This window comes from Accipiter gentilis, chromosome 12 (assembly GCF_929443795.1).
Source record: "Accipiter gentilis chromosome 12, bAccGen1.1, whole genome shotgun sequence".
NCBI classification, from domain to species: Eukaryota; Metazoa; Chordata; class Aves; order Accipitriformes; family Accipitridae; genus Astur; species Astur gentilis.
The window spans coordinates 36,862,270-36,887,628 of record NC_064891.1 but is presented as its reverse complement, the minus strand read 5'-3'; the positions used below and the strand labels follow the sequence as shown (position 1 = coordinate 36,887,628).

The 25,359-nt window shown below is 43.9% G+C and overlaps 1 protein-coding gene across 1 annotated transcript in view; it reads right to left on the bottom strand.

The window, feature by feature from the left end:
- Positions 1-24,551, bottom strand: part of CFAP299 (cilia and flagella associated protein 299) — a 230,819-nt gene extending 206,268 nt beyond the window's left edge. The window contains exons 1-2 of the mRNA XM_049814874.1: positions 24,445-24,551; positions 22,446-22,570 (exon numbers count right to left, since the gene is read on the bottom strand). Of these exons, the coding sequence (XP_049670831.1) occupies positions 22,446-22,570; positions 24,445-24,546 (227 nt within the window). The 5' untranslated portion in view covers positions 24,547-24,551. The remainder of the gene's footprint in view (positions 1-22,445; positions 22,571-24,444) is intronic.
- Between the last annotated feature and the right edge of the window lie 808 nt (positions 24,552-25,359).

The following is a 25,359-nucleotide window of genomic DNA, read 5'->3' as shown; positions in this document are numbered from 1 at the left end:
TGCCTCATTAGGCATTAAACTGCTTTTAAATCTTAGGGCTCCCACAGCACACAAAGTGAAATTCCAATTTGTCCTCATAACTCAGATTCAAGATGAACATAAAATCCTCCCGCGGTGCACCAGTCCAGAAGCGAGAAGTACCACAGAAAGGACCCTTCTGAAGACACTGTGAGTTGGGTAATGTGGCAAAGACTGCAACAAAATAGTTTTGTTCCACTAGAAGGAGGCAGCAGCTGTGAGCAACACAGGTAATCTAGTTAGACAGCCCTCTTGGGCTAGAAGTACTCCAAATGAAATGTGTCACTGTTCTTTGGATAGTGCTTTATTATGTCCTACACTACTACAGATTTATGTGCATGTCCAGACTCATCCATTATAACTGTCACACCAATATCCCTGAATATTCCAACTTCAATGCAAATATTGTATTAACCTTCTTGATTTCTTTCTGCAGTGCAATGACAAGACAAATTGCTTAACCGCTCTGTATATTTATAAAATTGACTGTGAAGTTTCAAACAAGCCTCCTGGTTTGAGGTGCATTATCTGTCCAAAAAGAGTAACTTTGTGCCCAAGAACACAAAACAGATAGATGGACTGTTGTCAGCTTGCACCTGCAATTCACTCAATTTTTGGCGCTATATTAACATAGCAATCAAAAAGTTGGCCTGAAGATCTCATTAAAAGAGTGCAAAATCTAGTTAACACTGGTTCTGAAGGTTTCAGTATCATTATTTAAAGGTGTGGCTCAAATAAAAAGCAAAACCAATAAAGTCCACAGATAAAAAGCTTAGGTTTTGGTTTGGGGTGGTTATTTTTTCTTTGTAGATACTCAACTATCTGAAATATGTTTCTGTAATTCAGGTGAGTTAATTGCCAGCTTCTCCAAAAAATGTAAGTCAGTCTACATTCTATGATATGAAGAGCAATACATTAAGAAGGTGGGACGTAGAATATCGTCTTTTGGATAGGTTTCAGGCAGAAGATCAGCAACATTTTAGAACAAATCCAAGAAGTTATTCCAAATGTTGCTTAAAAATAATAGTTGAGCAGAACCTTCAATCACACACACACTAAGTACTAGTACAGTAATCGATAGCTTAGCTAGCCTAAATTTTCCACATGTAGATCCACTTTTGTTCTGGACTCCAGGGCATTGAAGTACTGGAGGCTACAATATGAAACATATCTACAGACAGGCCAATACCCAGGCCTTGCTGCAGAACCATGACCTGTTCAGCTCTCTGTTGCTGCACTTCTTGTAGCTAAACAAAAAAAGCAGTTTGAAATCCATAATAGTTGGAATTACTTCCAGATGGCAGATTTGTAAAAATAAACTTGATATAAGATCTACTTTGTCTTTCACAAGTATTTCATTAATTTTTAAGAGTGATAAAGGGTCCAATCAAAAACAAACCTTATTTAATCGATTTGCAAATAATAATCCTGCACCTTGCCTTCATTCTTCTACACTGACAACATACAGCTTTGACACCCTGCTTAAAAAATCAGGCAACTCTCTTCAACTTTTGTTAAAATCTCTTTAACCTTTCATGTGGTAAATCCACTGTGTTTTTCTTTTAACTAAAAAAAAAAAAAACAAAAAACAAAAAAAAAACCAAACCCCAACACAGGTCAAAAGTTATGAAAGCCACTCAAAGTCATATGAGGAAACATAACAAACGTTCGAAGCTTTAAGCAAATGCCAAATATCCACATGGCTAGGCACACTGTTTTCCTCCTTTGCACAGAAGCTAGTAACGAATGTCTCATGGTGGCTCTTGCAAACAGTGTCTTCCAAAGGCCTGCTCGCATCACCTATGCTGTATTAGCCCACCGGTGGATACAACCATATCATCACTGCCCTCTCAAACAAAAGCATTTAAGCCATGAATGACCACTGTTCAAAGAACCACAGCTGTAGATTTTCGTGGCTATCAATGCAAAATGTGGCAGCTAAGCAGTGTCGTCTGTGTTGTAGCACTCAGACAAGACCCTCTTCTCTCTAAAATCAGTGACTCAGCATGCAATGCTGCTACGTCTCAGACACATGCTTAACTTAAGCACTTAATTAACTCTTAAGCACTTAATTAAGTCTGTGGAAGAACTTACAGGACCTTAAGTCCAATGCTATAATGTGGCACACAGAGTATCTCACTTTGCGTCTACCGAAACCATTATGCTACTATGGAATGTTTTCTTCTAAAAACCCACCCATTACACTAGTTACACATCTGACAAAAATGCAGTAAATTACCTCAAATCCCATTAATTATCCACTTTCTCCCACCACATCCTTAACCTTTTCAGGAAAAAAAAGTCTTTCCTTGGAATGCATGAGGGCAGGTACTGAGGGCACAATACAGCTCCCGCCCAAACCCACACATCACCACCCTAAAAAGAGCACGGTGTTCAAACCAGGTGAACACAGACAACGCCATCTCCACAAACAACTGCACATAGCAGAGGGCTTGAACTGCTTGCTCCTGACAAACAGCAAAGCGTGACTCACCACGTGTTTGCCTCCAACACACCCCAGGACAATGTGGTCAGGCAAGCAACCTTCAGCAACTTCAGCGCCTCAGCATCGACATGGCTTCCAACCACACTCACCAGAAGGACTGGTCCCTTCTGCACGCAGGGTGTTGCTGCGGCTCTCGCACATCTCCACAACAGAGCTGACAGGAGAACTTCCACGTGCCAATCAGCAAGACTATTTCAAAATAATCTACATTAATGCCACATGCAACACTTCAGCTCACTCTTCATTAAAGAGAATCACCTGATCAGTACAATTAAAACAGCCCTTTGAGTTCCATGAGAGCTGAATCAACCTCTGCTGCTGTGGAAGTTTATCTGTAAACATCCTTTAAATACCTTGAACACCTGCAGCCTTGGGGTAACAACCAAGTTGTTTTAAGAACTGCTTGTGCCATTCCGCAATATTTCTCCTAAGGAAGCGATTAATTTACAGTGATGTCAGCTCAGAGCCTTTTCCTTGATTATTCTCTCTATTTACATGCAGGATCTTTTGTGAGTGCAGGTGTATAAATAGAATAGCTTCAATTAATTGCAATGTCACCCATAGCATGTCTCTGATCAGTGGCTGCTGTGCACCTGCAGTAATATAATACCAAGAGAGATAATGTACTGAATATTAATCACATGTTGCTATGTTACATATTACACTGTTTAAAAACATTTCCTTTACTACTGAGCTCTTTGTAAAAGGGTGTTACCAATTAAGCACCAATACCCTGGGGAGTGATACTACAGTTCACACAATTTGGTCATATTGACTAAGCAGAGAAAGCAGCTTGATAGCAGCTGTTTTTCTTAAATGGCTAACACAGTAACAGGACATTTTTTTCAGGAGCCCTTGCAAGGGGACAGGAGCTGGGGTGGTTTAAAAACTCTTGCCACATTGTAACGTGGTATTATGGCGTAGCCCAAAATGAATCACAGTTCAACATAGAAGCTAAAATGAAAACAATCAGTGCGTAGGGAAAACAAGAGGCACACTAGCAGCAAGATGTTCCCAGAAAAACATTGGAAATTTCAATCCTGCTTCTTCGTATATTCAGGGAGACAGCCTGTGCCACTGCACACAGACATGTGACCTGAAAGAACGTGTCAAGGGGAAAACTACATGCTGGCTTTAAAGGCGCTTCTTCTGAAGTACTGCCCCATTATTGCCAAACACTTTTTTCCTATCAACACCAAGTACACGGACTAAATTTAAGAAAATTTGAGTGTGTGCTGAAGGCCTTTACCAAAAATAACGTACAGAAGGAGAAAAGCAGAATACACTCTAGCATCTGGCCGTATATAACAGAGATCCCAAGCTCCACACATCCTGTCAGTTTCTTGGTTCACTTACGAAACCTCAGTGCACCCCTGAGGAACGGTACAGCTGATTTTGTCACGCTTTGGCAACTTCACTGACTGGGGTAGGAGCTTGGGATCACAGCAGATCTAGTGCTAACTCCCCAACAGCAGGAGAAAATGCTATTGCCAACAGCTTGTGCAGGAAGATACTCGAGAGTTAACTCCCAGCATCCCATTTTCTCCTTGAGTGCCACAAAATGAGGACCTTTGCGTATTGCTCTTCTGTCTGGTTAACCTGCAAACCAGAGTGTAAAATGAAACACTGTGCTTCTCCTGCTTTCCTGCAGGTATATGGTGAGCAGGTACAGGTTGTTCACCCACAAATAGATCCACACAGAACTTGGCATATGCATTGAAGAAAAATCAAGATGAAATAATCCAAATGAGAGATACTCTAATGCTTGTGAGACTTGAATGCCATAAAGAGCAGCCAAACTGTACAAGAACCAGTGCCCTCTTCAATTACTACAGGGCCAAATGGAACACAATTCCACTAAGGACCCTGTGCCTCACATCTTCCTCCACTGTAATATAATTGGTAAATGTCGTGTCGCTTCTAAAGCTACAACGGCCCTTGAAAGGGCCTTCCCTTCAATAACTGGGGTCATAAATACAAAAATTTACGAGTTGAGCGGAACAATCTATTTGGATAGCAATTCTTGAACCACGTATGCCACGCATTACAAAGTATGGTAAGCAAAGAGGCATGTTCATGGGCATGCACTTCTATGTCCATGCATGAGGACAGACGGGGAAAAAAAAAACTATCACCATCCACTCCCTTACACTGGTGCCAAAATACAGTCAGCAGGAAAAAATGACAAAGAACGCTGTTGGATTTATAGCTTACCTTATTTCCTCTGTTGGGAATTTCAGAAGAGGCAAACCCCAAGTTAGCAACTAGGAAAGCATGTTAAAAACGAGCATGTAAGTGATACAGGACAATGAATACCGGCAGCAATGAAAGCAAACGCTTCAGGAAACAGCAGGTGAAATAGGAAGAGAGTACAAAAACAAATCAGCAGAAAGAAAACCACATAATCCAGGTGTCAAGTCAGAGCAAATTCATTCATTCCCAACTTGATTACTTAGGCAATAATGATGAAAGACACTCAAGAATGCCTTTCTCGGAAGTAACTTTCCTAACTACTTCCACAGCGCAATGGCAACTTGGAGGGAAAAAAAAAAGCATGCTATTAGCCTGCTTTATTAACACTGATTTGGGTGGGATTGGAGCTACCACTGGAAACCTCCTCATAGGTCTAATGGTGGTGTAGAAATAGCTGCTAACATTAAATTACAGCCTTGCATTCATCAGAAAATGGGAAACTTCTCCACTTGTAAGGTTTCACTACATACGTGTGATGCGTGACACTTCAGCACAACAAAAGGCAGACCTGTTCTTCCCTCAGTTCAGCTTGCTCTGGATATGATGCAAGGCCACATAATGGTGAGGACACCTTCATCAGGAACACCAATGAGTGATCAGCCCAATAAGCTAAGAGGGATGATGAAATACAGTATCAAATATGTCCAACCAAGTTAGCATTTTCACCATCAGTCCTGCCCTTATGGTTACTGGATTTCTCTTCCTATTTCCCAGGGCCAATATGCACATGACTGTTGTTTACTTACTTCCAAACGTGATCCAATTTTTCATAAACATCTACTACAACAACTCTCAATTATCTACTACAGACAGTTAACCTTCCCTTCATACAAAAGAGTTAATGCTGTTCTGAATTAACTCTTTAGACCAAACTACACTCTAGAAACTTTAAGGTTAACTTTGACATAGGGTAGCAAAAGTAACTCACTTTACTGGCCAAGGCTGTAACTTTATTATTATTATTATCATCATCATTATTATCATTATTAATCAACAACCTAGAACTCACTCCTTTTAAGGGCATGTAATGTTTGGCCCATGACATTACTCCGTAATATGGAAAATCATCATCTTAAGAGCACAAACACTCTCCCAATGATGTCTTTTCACTCCTGTCATTTGTGCGGCAACATCACATTATTCTTTGATTTCAGTCAGTGCCTGGATGGCATATTATGGAACTAAAATCTATAAATAATATCTGCACCTCACACAACACAGTTGATTGCACCATCTAACACTAGATCTAGTGACAACTTGGTCATTCGGCAACGGCTAATGGATATGTATGGCAATTAAAGGTATCTTTAATATTTCTATCCTTCTCTTTCTTTCAAGACTTCACAAATATTTCTGCTGCTGCCTGCAACTCGACATTGTTCAGCACTGAATTTTACCAGTCAAATCCATATAGTCTAGTTAAAATCCTCAGAAGTATTTTAACCTTCACAGGAATTAACAGATGTAAATAACATGGATTGGAAGGACTGAGCCACCATGCTGTTTACCTTCTGCCAAGATGGAAGATTCATAGACCTTGGGGGTTTTTTTAAGCTGGTTTAATGCATACCAAGACAGTCGCTTACTTAACTAAACCCGGGGAGAATTATTGTCAAAGACATTTGGAAAGTATAAGCACATTGTGTCAGACCATTTCTCTTCCTTCCCTCTTAGCAATGTGTTTGAAGAGTGGCAACAGATTAAGGAAACACAACTTGTCCTTTGCCAAAACCATGTTATGATTTTCCAGGTGTTTTATTATTTGTTCTGTGACCAATTAAACACATTCCTATGTAAACACTCACTAATCTGCAATTCTCTGCCTCTTCCTTGAAGTATTTCTAAAGAATGCAGTATTTACTATTCCTCCATGGAGGCCGGATAGAAGCAGCTTTTAATGATGGATGCCATAAGCTCCATCACTTCATTAGTGACTACTCTTGGACTCCAGGGAGTAGACAGATTGGACTTTGTGATACTACTTAGTAACATTTGTCACTTATTTCCAGCACATTTCTCAATACCATTGCCCATCTTCACTGCCAGAAAAAGAACACACCTTTCCCACTGTATTCTGTACTGAAACTTCAATGGAAGTACATCACCTGGCACCTGAGAATTATTATGTTGTTATTCAAGGGGTACTCTTCTGTAGTACTATTTTTACTATTTTTTTCTGTATACTAATAAAAACACATTGTTTTCATCTTTGTCTTTGAGTATTCACTTTCAAGCTCCATCAGCCTTCGTCTGACATAGCAACTACTACAATTAAAGCTTCCGCTCACTAGCTTCACGTGTCCAAATCTGGATGATTCTCCATATACTGAAAAAGCCCTCAGATAACAAAATAAGCCAATTTTGCAGCCACTTCAAGCCAGAACACTCCAAGAGGCTTCAACAAAGTCCAGGGTCTTCTCTAGCTGCTACTTGTACTACTGAAGATTCCCTGGTTCCCAAAGTGAAAGAGCAGAGTGTGTCCAAATATTCCCAAAGCTTCTGTAACTTCTCCTCACTTTCAAGCACATTCCAAAGGTGGGTTATTGCAGGTAAATGGAGCAGTAGATTTCTCCTTGGCAAAAAGACCAATTACAAAGCAGATTTTTCTGATGCCTGCTGCAGACTAAAGACATGTAAATGCTTAAGTACTCATTTCTAAGCCTTGAGGTTACCATACAAATTAACTGTACTTTTAAAAACACTCAAAAGCTTTCTCACTGCATTTAATATGAATACATATACCCAGGAAGCTCCTGAAATACTTGACTACATGGCATAAAATATGAGCTTGCTGCACTGTGAATATACATAGATAATCTATATTAACCAACATAGCCACAACAATACCCCTGCTGTTCAAAAGGAAATGTTTCATTATTAATACCAGTGTGTCAACTGTTAGCTCCCAGACCACTGGGAAAGACAGACAGCACTGCATGTGGTCCATTTATATTGTAGTTTTGGGGACTCAAATCTGGATTTCAGGTCTTTGGGAGGGAAAAAAAAAAGGGGGGGGGGGGGGGGAAGGGGACAAGGGGGGAAACTATTCTAGCTAGCTGGTCACTGACTAGTTCCCTCCAGCAAATATTTCCAACTCAGCTGTTTCAATCACAGCAGAACCAGAGCAACATCAGAGAATTGCAAAGTAGTATGTAAAACTCACATGACTTCTCGTGGACAGTAGACAGCATTTAGTGATACATACACAGACTGACATATCTCTCAGTGAGCAGCAATCTTAAATGGGAATAGACGGCTTTTCCCAACAGTGAAAGATGAGATATACAAATAAGCTTTCATGGAAGTTAGCCACAGTAAGACTGTCTCACTCTGACTTTTGCATAAGACCATCCTTAGTCATTACATGTACCTCATGAGATGATCTAGCACTTGCAAAGAACTGCCATCAAGAGCTAAGAGAGACAATGAAAAATATTTGAAGATACCTACATGCAATAGAATTCAGGGCATGTAAACACTGAGCTACAGAAAAGACTGCTTGCTAGCATCCCTGATTCTGCATTACAGTGGAAAGCATACTGAAATTCAGGTGTGATAGGTAACAGCAATGCAAAAGTTGGCATGACAAGAGAGCGTACACATTTGCGTGTGGAGCAAGGGGGAACAAAACAGTGTGTCACAGGACGATGCCGCACTTAAAGCCATCCAGTAACAAGTGTGAAGTCGGGCCACCTGTCCAATCACACCAACTTAACTCCCAAACTCTCACAAAACCCAGCATCCTATCAAAGCTAACCTCTGGCATCTCTGGCATCTCATTTGAACCTTCTCACACTGACGTGTAAGTAAGTCCACATACAGTCCTTATCTGGTTCAGGCTTCGCAAAGTACTGTCAATCCCATCACTAAGCAGATGAAGCACTGAGCATCTCCTGAATTTTATGGACTTCCAGATCTGGGAGCACCATTACCTAAGCTACAGCGAAAAGCTGTTCAGCTCGTTTGCTGTAATCAAACTTATTTGCCAAGGAAGTACTCATACAGAATTTATAGCACCCCGATAAATCCTTAGTAATTCTCAGATACTGCCCAAGCACTAGAGTTGTGACCTAAGGAGATGCAGAAATCACCAGGCCTGTGAGCTTACAGATTGGAGGCAGGAAGATACCAAGGCATCTAAGTTCAATAACCTCTTGCACACTGCTCTGCACTGAGAAGCATCAACTAAAAATGAAAACCAATACACACACATGTTGTTTGTATTAAAAATTCTTGTAATCTCATCAGGTGATTATTTAACAGATGTGCGCTATCTGTAAAATCTACCTCTAGGAAGGTGCTTAGCAAAAAGCCTGAAGATGGATGCCTCTTGCTCCATAACATACAAGGCTCTATTAATAACCACTCTCACCGAATATCAAAGAGAAAACATTAAAAGAGAGGCCTCCTCTAGGCTAAGTAGTGCTAGAAGTTTCAGGCTTCCTCAGGTTTTGAAAACCTACACAAGCAAAAGTGAAGCATGTGACAACTGCTTTTAAAAACTGTACTATTTTAAAACCAGGATTGAGTGGGCATAGCAATAAAGGTGACAAAAAGCAAGCATATACAGCCCAGTGCCACACCACAGAGAAGCAGGCAAAAATCTCTGGCTAAGAGTCAGATCGGTACAGACTCCAGTAAAGAATTTGTGAACAAGCACATGAATACGATCTATTTGAAAAGAGCCAACGGAGCTTCTGCCTTACAAACCTCACAGTTCTCTGAAGCAGCTACAAGCATATGCTTAAGGATGGTCTGGCTGACACGGTCTACTTGGATTTTTGAAAGCTCATCAGTGAAGGCTTCTAAGGAAACAATCTAATAATGGAGTACAATGAAAGGCCCCTTCTAGGATAAATGTTGCAAAAATCAATCATTTACTTCTACCCTGTATTTTCAATCTTTTAAACAAAGGGACAGCAGTAGACTGCTGGCTGGAGTGTGCTGTTAAACCTAGGGAAAAGGGAAAGAGCAATTAGGAAAGAAAGCTTGATGATGACTGGAAATTAGTCAGTGTAGGGATGAGTCCAACACCCTAACAATAAGCTATAGAATGACCTCATAAAACTTTGTGACTGGATAACAGAAGGCCAAAGCACAATCAATGCAGAAAAATATTAACAGATGTCTACAGTGAAAAAACAAAAAATCCTACCTTCACAGATAAAATGATAAGCTTCAAACTGACCATTACCATTCTGAAGAGGGATCTCTACATTATGATACAGAGTCTGGGCTGTTGCAACTACATGCAAGTCAGTCCTGTTTATTTGTTTGAATTGTTTTCCATACTAGTTTTAGATTGTTATTTCAAAGCCAACCTAAAAGAAAGAACTTGCTGGCCGCTGCGTACCACATCCTTATGAGCCCAAAGAACGTGCAACTCAGCTATCTACAAATTTATTATCCTGATTTAACACGGACATTCATGTCTCTGCTTTCCAGTTACCAAACTGAATTGTAATTCAAAAAAAAGTACAATTTTAGCCTGCAAATACCATAACTAAAAAAATATTATGAACACCAAAGAAATAAGCTAAAAATGTTTTGGAATTTAAGTTATCTTGCTACAAGAGAAGCACAGCATTAATGCTACAGAGAGCTTTCTATCTTTATGTAGGGAAAAAAAAGGTAGCAGGGACCATGGCTTTCCTATAGCTGTCTTTTGCGACATGACTCAAAGAGAAATTTACAGTGTTTGGAAATGACAGATTTATTGCCTAAACCCCAGAGACTTAATCGTCTCAATTACCTCCTGTCTTCATTGACAAGGGCACACTGAGATCCCAGGCTTTTAACGCAACACCGGACAGAAACTATCTCTGTAACACAATCCTTGCCTGGATTCAAAGAGAAGAACAACAATCGTGACAAGACAATTGAAAGCAACATGACTAGGCAAAATTCAGCTGGTGCATGGGAACATGAGGAGGAAGAAGCCAGCTGGAACAAACACCCTGCTGCCAAGCCCCCTCCCTCAACCTGGGAGGAAGCCCATGGCTGTTACCACTGTTCAGCATGAGATGATAGGTGGGCTAGCACTCAAACAGCAGCAAATGCCCTGCAAGAGCATTACAGAGAATCTCTGTACAGCACAATTTAAAAAGCAGGAGAAAATCTAGCCACTGAAGCACTAGAGGAAAATTCTCCTCAGACTGTTCTTTGTGGAAAACCACGCAAAACTTAAGATCAATAGGGCTCCTAAATTACCCACTACCAGCTCTTCTCTACTACAGTTCAATGGTTTCACACCCATACCCTAGCTGCTCTTTTCCTGTTTGCTTTTATTCCAAACAGCTCTAATAGCAAGTTTTGGGTTTCTTTTTAAAATCGTTCATCATAGTACCCTCGTTCTTTTACTAAGCTTAAAGCTAAGAATCCACATGCTGGTGCCAAACCCGATGCTTGCTTAAGAGGAGCTTGCACAAAGCTAAACCTTGGATATGCAGACAATTATTATCATTTGCCTTCTAGAAACGAACAGCAAATTCTGTGACAATTCAGGTACTTAAGCTGGCACGTAGAAAATGATACTATATGAAAATAGGGTGTATTTGTGGCACATGGTGTGCTTCAAGTTCCTACGGAGACTAATACGAATAGTCTCCATTTTGATGTTACTGTATAATTTGGTGCACGCATCTCCCATGTGCAAGCCAGGCCAAGCTGACAGTTCACGCTGTTCCCACCAACTTTGCAATCTTCTACAGGGGTGTAAGCCAGAGAAAAACTTGGCCTTGTTAGCACGCCACTCACACACAGCTTAAGAAACGCACCAGAACGTATTGGAGCAGAATCAGATCCTCAAAGATGAACTAGACAAACATATTGCAAACATTCCCAAAAGCATGCAAAGCTACATTAAGAGAGGTTTTCTATGTCTGGAAGACACACAAAAGTATCATGCAATTCCTCTTCCAGTAGCTAGCGCTAATCAGCAGACCGAGTTCTCAGGTGAGGAAGCACTGTTCAGCCCAACTGCTACATCTGTTTGGTGGGAACCAAGTGACACTGGCTACTGTAACTTTACAAGGATGCCTCCCAAGTGGGTGCCAGGTCCCGCACAAGAAGAATGCAAACATACTGTCAAGCTCTACACATCAAAACCTCTTAACATGAAACGCTGCAGTCCCTGCTATCCTTAAGCAGATTTGCACTCCAAAGAAATTCGGGTTTTGTGTGGCCAAGACAGCCAGACATCGAAACATTTAAGCAAGTAGCCTTGGCAGATCTTCAGCTTCTGTACACGTATTTGTAAAAGCGCTTCCTTACCACAACAGAGCTGCTGACAAAACCTTTTTCACAACTTGCCATTCACTGCGTTAGAGGTGGCCAGGCAGAAAATTCTGTCTAGTCCTTAGTGTGGGCCTGCGGTTCTCACTTTACTTTGGTGCAGAGAAATATTTCGGCTCAGAACTACTGTTTTGCAAAAGATGCAATCTTTGATATACTTCAGAGGAGGAAAGGTGCTTTGCTTTTCACTTAACACAGAACACCTGAATTACAGCACTTTGAAGATGTGTGTTCACAAGGCACATTAGCAGGAAGAAGATGGAAGAAGGTGCAGATGTTTGAGCATCCCTGCCTTAGGCAAAGTTATACCAAAAGGAAATAAATATCAAATTCTTTGAAATTCACTTCTCTTTTCTAGCTATATAGCTCATCCTAGCTAGAGTATGCACTTCTTTAACATCTATCTTGTCCAAAAGAAATCTGAACCAGCAGATCATGAGCTGCAGGAATCCACAGGCAAATCCATTTCCCAGACTCCTGTTTCATTTGCTTGAAGATTACCAGCAAAATAACAAACCATCCCTCTAAAAGGAAATACTTTTCAGCACCTACTTAAACACATTTCATTTATTTATTCCAAATATTTTCCCCAAACTATCCACAATTTATAAAGGGAAAAAAAAAAGTCAAAATATGATGACCAATTTATTCTTGGGCAAAGAATGTTGATTATTGCAACATGCTTCCAGGTGAAAAAACATTTCTGCTAGTGTAACAAATTCACTGCCTAGAGTAGAAAGCTACCCAAACACACCTGGACCTCTTCAAAAAAACATTCAATATTGTATTAAGAATATTAAGAACATAACACTTGGAATTATCGAAAACCACTCAGGTTTGTGTGCTACTTGGGGGACAACTTCCACACACAACGAACTGAATGGTCCCCAGATATATACTCAAAATTTGCATTAGGTATTTGTTCAGCTACTTATCTTTTTCAGAAGCCTATGTCATAGCCTGTATAGTCAAGGCTGGAAATCCTTACTTATGCTTTCCACGTCATATTTGGATTTGCTGGAAAGCACGTACATAAGCTTATTTCAGTGAAATGTCCATTGGAAATCATGCGACATATTAACTTGCTCCTCACTGTACCACTTAGAAATAAATTTTTAAAAAACAGAAAAAAAACAAACCACAAAACAAAGAGCTTATTGCAGTACCATCTTAAACTTCAGCCCAGTCACGGACAGAAAAATCGAGAAATCTTGTTCTTCCAGTTTTCCCAAATTTGGACTAGACAATTTAGAACAGGCAAGACATTGTCCTCACATGCAGCTGTCAAAGCTTCTCTCCTTCCTTCAGCCTTGCCACCTGACTTCCGAAGGACGGAAGCTGCTAGGTAGCCCAAAACTTTCAGTAGTCACACATCCAGTATTAGTATGGTACACCCTAATGTTCTATCTTCAGCTACACACATCCATGTAGATGTTTGGGTTCACCTGCCAGGTTTAGGAAGTTTCATCTATATTTCTCAAGGTGTCTGACTTCCTACATCATACACAACCAGGAGAATTCTGTTGAGGGAAACAAAAATTCATCATTTTCTTGCTCATGGCAACCCAAATGACTTATAGGCCCACCCTCAAGGAAGTTAGTTATTGCTTTAACCATTCAAGAGGCTTACGCTGAAGACACCACTTGGGACACCGATTTCCTATGGCATTAGACACACAAGGGGAAGCAGAAACAAACTGGTCAGTAAACTGACTTCGACAGTCTCAGATTGCCTCCTGTGTCTTTTTCATTTGAGTATGTAGCCATCACAAGTTTGGAGAAAGCCCAAAAAGAATGACTGCAGCTAATTTAAGTGTCTACTTATGTCTGTGGAATCCCCAAGAAGCTTACGGATGCCTGCCTTTTCCCACTCAACTTGGGGCTAACGAAACCAAAATAAGGACAGTCAATAAAGTGTCAGTAATTACTTCTTCCCTTACCAGAACATATCAGAAAAGAAAAAAGTGGCATTATGGTGACATGACCTTTTACAGATTTAGAACTGCTATTTGCACAAAAGCAAAGGCTGGAGTTAGGTGAAAGAGGTTTTGTTTTCCTAAAGAGAGACTGAGTTGCTAAGAGTGTGAAAAAACGCTAACCGAGAGATAGAGGTAGGTGGCAAGATATAACAGGAAATGCAAAGAGGTTTTAAGTATCAGAAGGGGAGGATTTCAGGATTATCAGCACCCAGTGCTGATGCTACCAACTAGTACAATTCTAAAACTCAACCAACTAATTCACCTCCTAGTGTTTTCTGCAAAATATCGCTTTGTGCATAAGAAGCAACTCTGGAGCCCACTCCTTTCTATGGCTGGATCTCAGGAGTTTCACATCGTGACAGAAGCAGAAAGAACTACAAGGTCTCTATATGATCAACAAACAACTATCAAGGAGTCAGCCTTCCAACAAGAGTGGGAGTTGCATTTGTCCCCTTCCTTCATTAGTCTGAGAAAGCGCTACTTCACACTGAATTGTTGAGAAAAACATGCTGCTATTTTAACAGTAGAGCAAGCAATAAAAATTCAGAGAGGAGGAGGAAAAACCTGGTCTCAGTCCTGCGGTTTAGGGTCAGGAATAGGTCATCCTCCCCTTTCCACTAAGGTACTGGTTTAAAAGACTCCAAGGGAAGGTGTGGAGAAGGAGGAGAGAAACACAGAGAGAATAGGAAGATGTCCAAAAAAGCTATTTTGCTGGGCCAGAAGGGCCACCATGAAACATTCTTAAGGCTGTTCCACTTTGCTCTGTTTACACAATCTTGAATTACCAAGGCATGTGCAAGCTTCAAAAAAATTCAGCTCAGAGAAGCCTTCCAACATTGATATCCATCTAAATGTTATCTGTACATTATGGGCTTAAAAAAACGGGGGAAGAAAAGAAAAGCTCTGAGATATTCCTGCCATGGATTTTCTTTCACATTCTCCAATTCTTACTCATTCTGGTTGAGCCAAAAAGCATACTGTCAGCCACATGACTCAAGCTGTTTGGCCTCTAGTCCCAGCAAGTGCTAAGAGTGCAGAGGCACGTTGATATGAAATATAATTAACCATACTTTTTCCATAACACCACAGAAAAAAAATTCTGCAGGAGCTTAGTAATAGCTCTGGGGGAGATTTGGTGGGGGACAAAACTAGGAGTGGCTCTACCACATGCACAGGGACTTGGTTCTTCAAAGCCTCAGAAGAAGCTAGCAGGCCAGTTCACGGGAAACAGGGCGCCCAGCTGCCTTCAGCGCCTTTCAGCATTTCAAGCGTAGTTATGAGTAGGTTCACTCCATATTTGTAATGCTACCTAAAAAGCCACAAGTGTTTAAAACAGCTATCCCTCGATTCATCCTTGGCTGTAAGACACTGGCTCACCCAGCAAACTGAGAGCATCACATACTACCCACATCCTTCCACTGAAGCAGTTTGATACACTTGCTAATACAGACTGTACCTTTCTCCCTTCTCTCCTCAGTAAAGGTATAAGCCATGCCAAAGTCAAAAGCAATTTATGAGCTAAAATGGGAAAGGAAGGGACTAAAGTCACGACGCTTTCCTCCAAGATCCCTAGGCGTATTAAGAGAAGGTCACTTCCTACACTCCCTCAAGAATGAACAGATTCATCCCTTCCAGCATCCTCCCTCTGAATCAGTATCCATGTACTACTACTCAGCCACATCTTGATTCATACAAAGAAAATACCCCGAAAGAAATTTCAACCCATAGCTTATCATTCAACTGTTGAGAGTCTTCCCTGCAGTCACAGCAGAATCCATGAGGCCTGCACTGTGTACAGAGCCACTCCAGCACAAGAACCACAGAAGGAAGCATCAGACTGCAAATTAAAATCCTACATATTGAATGAAGATCTGCTTCCGGCATATTTCCTTCTTTCTTTCTGTATACAAGAAAAATCTTTAGACCATGCGCACACACATGTGAAAACCCCCAACCAAAGATTTGGTTTTAAAGATGTTGCACTTAACATTAGACATATAATTGCTTTGGGATTTGGCACTTCCTGCATCTCCAATCACTGAAATAAATTAAAAGAATTAGGCTACCGTTAAGTGCAGACTCCTGAAGTTTAATTCTTTGCATTGTATTTCAGTGGGATCACCTGCAATACCAAAATCCAAAGCAATACTTAAAAAAAAAAAAAAAAAAAAAGGCACAACATTCCATCCCTCGCTTTTAATTTTTTGTTTTAGCAGCCTGCTTAAAAGCAGGTTAAAGAAAGAGAGGACAGCCCTTTGGACCTACTATCAACCCATGTACCAAAATACCTCTTGTCCACAGGGTTTGCAAAAGGAATACATTTTAACTAGACCCGATTGCTTTTCTAAGAGAAACTTCTGTACGCATAAAAACACATCCAGCAGACAGAGGTGTTTCTGAGCCCACAATTCCTGCATAAAGGATCAGACGAGTAGCGCAAAAGGATAGGGTGCCAAATAGAGACAGGTTACAGTTAACTGTGTTTGGTAGGACACTCAGAAAACATCTGAAAGCAAACTACTCTGCAACTGCCTCAAGCCTAGAGTTTGCAGAAATGAAAGGAGCTCCCCCTTCTGCTTCATTTTCTGCTTTCTCTGATAAAGGGGCAATCTGTAAGGTACCCCCCGAAACACGTTATGCAAAAGATAAAACAGAAGATGGGAACATCTGACTGACTTAACACATGCTCCCAGGATGGCTGGCACCAGGGTTTCATTCTCTCCTCTGGCTGATGAAACTTAAATCTAGGTTTTCTACCATCCGGGAGCAAAGCCCAGCTTTGCCATTTGCTGTTCCGCTCCCACCCCCATTTGCACAGGAGAAATATTTTTGGGTTCCTGTCCCTGCTCCAAAGGACAGTGCTGGTGTCTTAAGCCACAGAAAAGCGGCCCTGAGAGCGAAGCCGTACACCCTCCCCTTCTCATGCACCAGTGCTGACTGATGGGCTAACTAGTCACCCTCATGGTCCTCCTAGACAAAAAAAAAAAAAAAAAAAAAAAAAAGCCAACGGCTATTTTACACATGAAATGGACCGATTTCAGAAGACAACGATCCAGCACTCCATTCCAGAGCAGCTTGTAGCTGGACTTTATTCTTGCATTTCCCAGCACACAGCTGTAGATATCCCAGCACAGAGGCAGCTACGCAGCATTTCTAGCACCTGCGAGTGATACAGCCCTGATACTCTGAAAGGAAGTAGCAGCCTTTCCTCCAAAGGAAAGCCTTAACAAGGACGGTTCCACTTGTTGGTTCCCCCCCTTCCTTATCACCGTCTACTCGTATCACTAAGCAGCCAGACGAGAGCTCAAGGGCTGTGAATCTTAAGCGGAGAGAGGCCTCTCCTGGTTACAGTAGGTAAAACACTAAAGACCTGAAGCAGAAAGAGAGACTAGATCCCTATCCTAAACACCCTCTCCATTTCAGCCACTGCTCCTTTAACTGCAGGCTTCAGCAATTCTCTCTGCAAGGGGCAGAGACAAGTCGTACCTACAGAACCCACGTCAGTGACAGCAGCAGTAGCCAAGACACCTGTTCAACGTGGTCATCAGTAGAGCAGGAGTTAAAATGGAAGTGATTTACAGATTTATCAGTGTTGCTTAGTACTAAATCTTGTGGGTAGGGAATACTCATGTGCCATTCAGAAGTCACTTAAAATCCATGTGAAAGTAGTGTAATTCCCTGGTAAGCAGAGGCCACAGTAATCCCACAGTAAAACACTGGTATAGGTACCGTATAGATGTCAGGAAGTCCATGCAGCCTGGATCCAGGCTTTGAAATACAAACGCAGTTATGAAATGATGCTGCCTCAGAATGTTCCATCAGAAAAGGAGCTGAAAGCATCATAAGGCAATACTGTATTTCCAGTTGAGACAACTGACATCAAGTTGTTTCCTGTCCTGATGTCAACCAGAGTTTTATTTATTCTGTGCCTGCTCAGCTGAAAAAACACAGCTCTTCTTAAACATAAATACTATGCAAGTTACAGGACACTTTTGAGGAACTTGAGATTTTTCCACCTGTGTCACTCTGGACAACAGAAAAAATAAACGATCTTGCACTCATTTAAAGATGACCTAATACAAAAAGAAAAAAAATTTCTTTCTTTCCAAGTTACTTCAGTGAAAAAAAAAGACAGACAACCCTGGGCTCAAGTCCCTTCATTTCAGATCCCAAAGAAACACATACATCCTTGTCGCAAAGAACAGATGGCATGTTGTGCTTCTATCTGCCTCTCTAAGTCTGCGGTTCACTGTTTTTTATTACCCCGTTTCTTTGTTCTTACCAAAAAAAAAAGCCCAAACCCAAGTCTCTGATGGTGCCCCTTTTTTGTGGAAAAGCACAAAGTATTTTAAAGGAACTAATCTTACTTGTATTTACTTTCCCCTGTCAATTTTCACTTGACTTCACATGTGACCCTAAGACCAGAAAAGTTTAAGACTGCTTCACAAAGAGAGGAAATAAATGCACTGCCTCCAGCCCACCCAAATTCATTTTCTGCAACGTGTACTCAACTTGTTTTTACCATTTGTTAAGGAAGTCGTACTAATCCTACCAAGTACATGCCTTAACTGATAATGCTATTTAACTAAGGAAGAGGCATTCAGAAGGCAGAAGAGGTAAGGATTCAGAGGAACACCCCACTACCTTTCTAGACATTTGAGGGAAAATATCAGCACCTCTGATCAGAAGCAGCTTTGCAGTATGGTGTAATATGTAGCTACATTTTTCAAATATTAGTCAAGCGTGCCTTCGTACACATGAAGAAGACTACTTAGCTCTTGAGCAAACCCTAACCATTTCATTTAAGCAACAACTACAAAAACAGAAAAGCATCGTAAGAGTGACCACCTTCTTTGTGCTCGCCTCCTACTACTGCTCTAAATCGTCTACTCAATTCTGTCTTGCTGATTTGTTGCTACTCCACAGGAACTGTGCTTGGAAGTTGTGGCTAAGAGGACACTTCCCTGTTACTAACATTTGCCTCAGGCTTTACATCTCCAATAAATTACAGGTTTCTGTGATTGTTCTGTGATGCCGTAAAAGGCACAGCAGTAAAAGCTTGCTAACTAATACAGCCTATGTAAATTACATGTTTCTGAACGCTGACAGACTAACCCTAAAGATAAAATGAGAATTATGGAAGCCTACAGCAAACACATTTGCTATGCATAATACCAAGTGGCGCACCATGGAGCTGAAATGCAGCAGAGGCCATATTTATTATGGCTGTTGGCTTATTTTATTACTTCTTAGCAACTGGAGCTTGAAGCTGTTCTTGTGCAATACCAGTGGTGTACACTGTTTCTTATGGCTTAGTGTGGTTATATCAGCGAGGCACACAGGAAGCACTCTGGCTGTGGGAACCCCATTGCTATGACAATATCAACCACTTGCAGTTATTTCCAACACCATTAAACACAAGTTTGTTTCCCAAAGAGAGCACAAAGTTACTTAAGAGCTACCTCCTCTGTGTTTTGATCCACATAACCCCTCACTGTATGAACCTCCCAAGCCATATATCCCATCTTAGACTTGAAAAACTCACACTGTTTTTCTTTCATGGACGAGATTATTGTGAATGGGTGTCCTGGTTTCAGCTGGGATAGAGTTAACTGTCTTCCTAGTAGCTGGTACAGTGCTATGTTTTGAGTTCAGTATGCAAAGCATGTTGATAACACACATGTTTTCAGCTGTTGCTAAGTAGTGTTTAAACTAAAGTCAAGGATTTTTCAGCTTCTCATGCCCAGCCAGCAAGAGAGCTGGAGGGGCACAAGAAGTTGGCACAGGACACCTGACCCAAACTGGCCAACGGTGTATTCCATACCATGGGACGTCCCATCTAGTATAGGAACTGGGAAGTGGGGGCAGGGAATCGCCGCTCGGGGACTGGCGGGGTGTCGTTTGGCGGGTGGTGAGCAATTGCACTGCACATCATTTGTACATTCCAATCCTTTTATTACTACTGTTGTCATTTTATTAGTGTTATCATTATCAGTTTCTTCTTTTCTGTTCTATTAAACCGTTCTTAACCCACGAGTTTTACTTCTTTTCCCAATTTTCTACCCCATCCCACTGGGGGGGGGGGGGGGGGGGGGAGGGGGGAGTGAGTGACCAGCTGCGTGGTGCTTAGTTGCTGGCGGGGGTTAAACAACAACAATGGGAAATAGCCCTGTCAACCTCTTTGTAGGAGACAGCAGTGTCATGACAGTAGGTAGGGAATGGAAAGGAGCATCAAAGCAGAAATCCTGGAGACACTTGCCTAAGGAGTTTGCTCTCGCATGCAAAAATAATCTGGGCAGTCAGAATTAACAGTGACGGTTGGTGAGACCTGTGCAGCCAAGTCCAACTCAAGGAAATTTTTTTTTCTGCTCAGAGAAAACCACAGATGTATTTCTGCAAGCAGACAGTTCAGAAGCCCTGACAGCCACAACTCCTGACGCAGACTTTTGGATAATCTGCTCAACATAACACTGTTAAAATAGGCCACTTAACCGTGTGAGTCAACCCTGACATCTCCATCTACAAACTAATGGGAAACTAAACAAAGAATAACCAAACAAATAAGGACAGTAGGACAAAACACCCACTCAGGACATCAAGGAGAGACACAACTGCACTGAGAGCTGTGCCTTTAGTTCATTTTCACTCATCTCCACACACAGAATCACTAGAAGAGTAACTAAAAATGATCACTGCTTTAGAAACATACTGTAGAAGAACATTACAAGACCAACCGGTCAGCCATTTGAGTTCAGTTCTTACTCTCTGGATGTCATCAGCACTGTCACCATCAGCTTCATCTGACTGCAGAGTACGACTGAGCATAAGCCACAGAATGTTACAAGTCTAAACAAGTAGGAAAAAAAAACAATCCTTTTTGTCTTCATTCAAATAGTTAAGCCTTTGGTTTTCCAAAATTAATTTCTCCATACAGTGACATGAACACTTAATTCTTTAAATAAAAAAAAAGTCACCTTCTTCCTGGAATAGAAGTTTGATGCAGGATTGTGGATGAAGTATGGCAATAGCTTAACGACACAGCACACCTTCTTGGCCCACAAATGCTACGAAAGGCATTTGGTAGATGCTGTTAAATTATTAAATGCTCATTTCACTATAGCACGAAAAGGGAAAAGCACCACAGGAAAATAAGACTGCTCAGCAGCTCTACTATTCACCAGCCATGTTAACAAAATAAGTATTGTAGTAATGTTATTTAGCTTCTTGTAGGAAGGCACCCAAAAAAATTTCACTATTTAGAGGGGTTGTTCATTTATTTTTTCTCAAGAGGCAAAGAATAGTAAACAACTAAATGTTTTTTAAGATTTGCAGGCTGGTTAAACAGAGTGGAGAAGGTGCAAAAACAAAAAGGCAGGGGGAAACAGGCACAAGATACGATAAAGCTTTACTGCAAAGCACTGAGTTCCCAGCGCAACATGAGTTTTCGTGGAAAACACATGCTGTAGCAATACACGCTGTAACAAGTATGAGATGGCAGAAGTCAAAAGAAAACAAAAGCCTAAAAAAAAAAAAATTGCATGTGCACTGCTTGAACTTCCTTTGTCAGAGACTTTTGGAGAGTAAATCAGCTCTCCCCACAAAGGCTTTTGGAAATGGAAGTAAAATACTCCACATAAAAGAGCAGATGCCTTGTTAACAGGATCCAGAGACCTTCATCCAGCCTGAGCCATTTAAATATCTTCCCAAGTGCTAGTTATACACCTTTGTGTGACTTGCTTCAGCTACCCTATGTAAAGAGAGCACTCCAACAGCAATCCCAGTCTCCCTGACCCAGGGGAACACTCACAAGGAGCCGAGTTCACGCATTGCTGTAGACAGGAAAGGAACTCTAGACTACCTTACTCAATAAACTCGGTCCTCAAAGCATTACAGCTGATCAGCAAAGAAAGGATATTTTCCCTTTGCATATGCCACACCTCTTCCATCAGTACCTTCCCTGTCTTGTAACCATCAATCCCAGAAGCATGAAGTATTAGAAAACAGACATTTCTTGGCTGCAACTTTGAAAGGACGATCGACATATTGAAGTGCATTGTTTTGTAACCGAGTAGCAGTATTTAGGTGTCTCTAGCACATCTACCACCTAAGAAACACCATCGCCTCATTTCTCTTACGCTGGTATTTGAGCCTAGGGGAAGGATGACAAGAACAGCGCCCACAGACACACAAACACGCCCCAAGTCATGAAGCACCCCCAACAGCCAGGGCTCAGCTTTTGGGGACAGGTCACTGGTGTTACAACACCTGTTTGACTAGGGAAAGGAAATCAGCGGAGGTTGCCAAGCGGTGGTGCAGACACGGTCCCCGCTCCAACAAGCTGCAGGGCAGGTGCCTAGCGAGGTGCGCCCAAGGGCCCCGGGCGGGCCGGCACTTACTTCTGGGGGGCCGCCGCCGTCAGCCCCGCGGCCGCCGCCGCCCGGGCCTCGAACTCCTCCCGCCGCAGCACGTTCCCGGAGCCGCGGAAGCCCAGTTCCACCAGCTGCCGCCCCACCTCTTCGCTCTGCGGGAAGGAAAAGACGGGCAGGGAGCCCGATTACCGCCGGCACACGGGGGACGCGCTCCCCCCGGCCCCCCACCAAGCCCCGGGCACCGGCAGCCGCCGCGGGCGGAGGGCGCCACCTGGCGGCGTGGCGGGCAACCGCGGCGCCCCCGCCGGTCCGGCCCCGGCGGGCCCCTTTCGGCCCGGCCGTTCTCCCGCAGCCCGCCGAGTCGCACCTCCGCTCCCAGCCGCGGCTGCCGGTGCCCGGGGGTTGGTGCTCCGGCGGCGGGACACGGGCAGGGCGGCGCTAGCGGGAGCCGGCGGGGCTCAACGAGCGGAGAATGTCAGCCAGGAGCGGGGAGGCGGTCTGTGTAACGCCTGCCTGACACCAGCTGGGCTGTGCTGGGCAGCCGGGAGGGAGCTGCAGACACTGGCGGGCTCTGCCTCGCTCAAGTCTAAGAGGGACGGAGAAGCAGGGCCACGATGCGGGAGCTGCGAGCGCCAGAAAACGGGCGGGGCTGGGGGTGCTCGGGGGGTGTTCCGTGCCACTACGGCCATCCCAGGCAGCGGCAAGCAAATCTCAGCAGCTGAAGCCCGGCAGTTTCTCGGCCCCCTTCCTCCGCCTGCACCGCCCCTAGGCCCCAGGAGAGGACGTGCCCTCTCCTCTTTCGTACCTCCAGCTGGAAACGCATTCCCGAGTTTAACTAACATCCCCGCGGGAGAGTAACACCAACCAGCTGAGCGCTGGGGCGGGAGGCGGCCGAGCTGGGGGTGAGCTATTTTCTCCACCCCAAGCCGAGGCACCTGATAAGCCCCGACAGGCAAAACGCCCCAGGAAATACCCCCTGCATCTCCCACCCCGGCCAGGTGCCCCCACCAGCTCTTCTCAGGCTGCAGGCGGGATGCCAGACTCGGTCCCCATTGCTTAAAGCCAACCGGGGATAGGTATCTGCTTTCCAAGGGAAAACCTGTAAGCAACGACAACCATTTTCCACACCGCCTGCCTTTTAAGTGCGAGACAGAAAACGTTTTGCAACTTTTCCCAAAGTGTTTCGCACCCAGCAATGTGCGCTACCATTTTTAGAGGTCAAAATTTCAGCAGTTGGCACCCTTTGAATATCGCTGTAATGTAACCTGTCTGACCAGACACATCCCTTGGAATGATTCAGCCTAAACATCATGCTTTGTAAGCACTGGACAAGATCTTCTTGTAGTTTTGGTTATGCACCAGGCCAGCACTAGCTTGAAGCTGCCTTTGCACATCAAAGCCAGCCCCGCTGCCTTCATCTCATCTTACACCTCTAGACAGGGAAGGTGTTTGTTGCCACATTTTGTTTTTCTGGGTGGATGTCAACAGCAAACGCTACAAAACAAACAGCTGCTCACATGAAATGCTTTCTGCGCTTTGAAGCTTGCTTGTGAGCAGACCCCTATTTCGGCTTCCCCACTGCGCTTCTCGGGCCAACCAAGTCACAACCACCACTGGCATGTGCCTGCCTCACAGCCACCCCGCTGCTGACGGACTTCAGCCTAGTTTGGGGGGTTTGTCTGTACCACCTCCCCCCTGTGGGGAAAGTTCACACGGGGAGCAGCAAGACGGTTCAAGCCCCAAGAACGTGGGTTTTCCTGATGAGACCCTTGCACCTAAGGGACGCCAAAAGCTTCACAAGCTAAAAACGCTCCCGACTCCCCTCACCAGTTCAGTATCGACCTGTCACCGCGGCCAGCCAGCCCCTTCCCACCGAGGCTGGTACCTCACAGAACACAGGCCCGAGGCCCACAGAGGGGGCCTTCCCCACCGGGGTGGGGCGGCCTAATCTACCCCGACCAGCCCTCACCGAGAGAGGCCGGGGCCTGGCGGGGACCCGTGGGGCCGCGTCCCGCTTCCCACTGACCTCCAAATAGCGCAGGTCCCGCGCCGTCACCTGCGACCCCAGGTACTCCTCGTAGGTGCGGAACGGCGGCAGCGGCGGCGGGGGAGGATCGGCCGCCGCCATGTCGCCCTCCCACCCTCCAGCGTCTGTAGCAACGGCGGGGCGGCGGCGCGAGCGGCGGCGCAACGGCCGCGGCGGCACGTGCCGGCCCCTCCCGCCCAATCAGCGCGCGCGGGACCCCGGGGCGCGCGGCGGCGGGAGCGGGGGGGGGCGGACCCGGGAACAAACCACCCACCCCCGTGTTTGCGGGAGGAGGGGTGCTGCTCGGATCTTTGCTTTTGGGTTTTTGGTTTGGTTTTGTTTGTTGAGGTTGGGGGTTTTTTGGGGTTTTTTTGGGGGGGGTCCCGCGCAGATGCAGCCGCCGCACCTGCGAAAGCAAACCCAAGTGGGGAAAAAAACAACAACGTGCCCTGCACCCCCTGTCCTCCCCCCCCCCGCCCCGTTAACGCCAGCACCTGCAGCCTCCGCTGCAGACAGCCGCAGGCCCAGCGCCCTGTGCCTGATGGCGCTGATTTTGAATGACCTGATTGCCTCATTTTTGGCCACTGTTCCCGTGCGGGGTTTGCGGGGGTTTTTTGCTGTCCCACAGGAGAAGTGGAAACGGAGCCGTAAGGGTCGCTGTGGGAAGGCAGGGGACGGCACGGTGCATCTGCAGCCGATGCGCCCACATCCGTGGGCTGAAGGCCCCTGAGCTGTGACATGCTGCGGTGCGGAAGCGTAGGACCCAAGCAAATATTTCTGGGCGTTTGGAAAACGATGTACCTCTGCAGAAGTTAGAAACAAGGTGTGATGGGGGGGGGACGGGACGGGACGTGGGGGCTTTTTTTTAATTACAAAATTTTAAGAAATGCAACCAGGAACGTGGAGCTGGGGCAC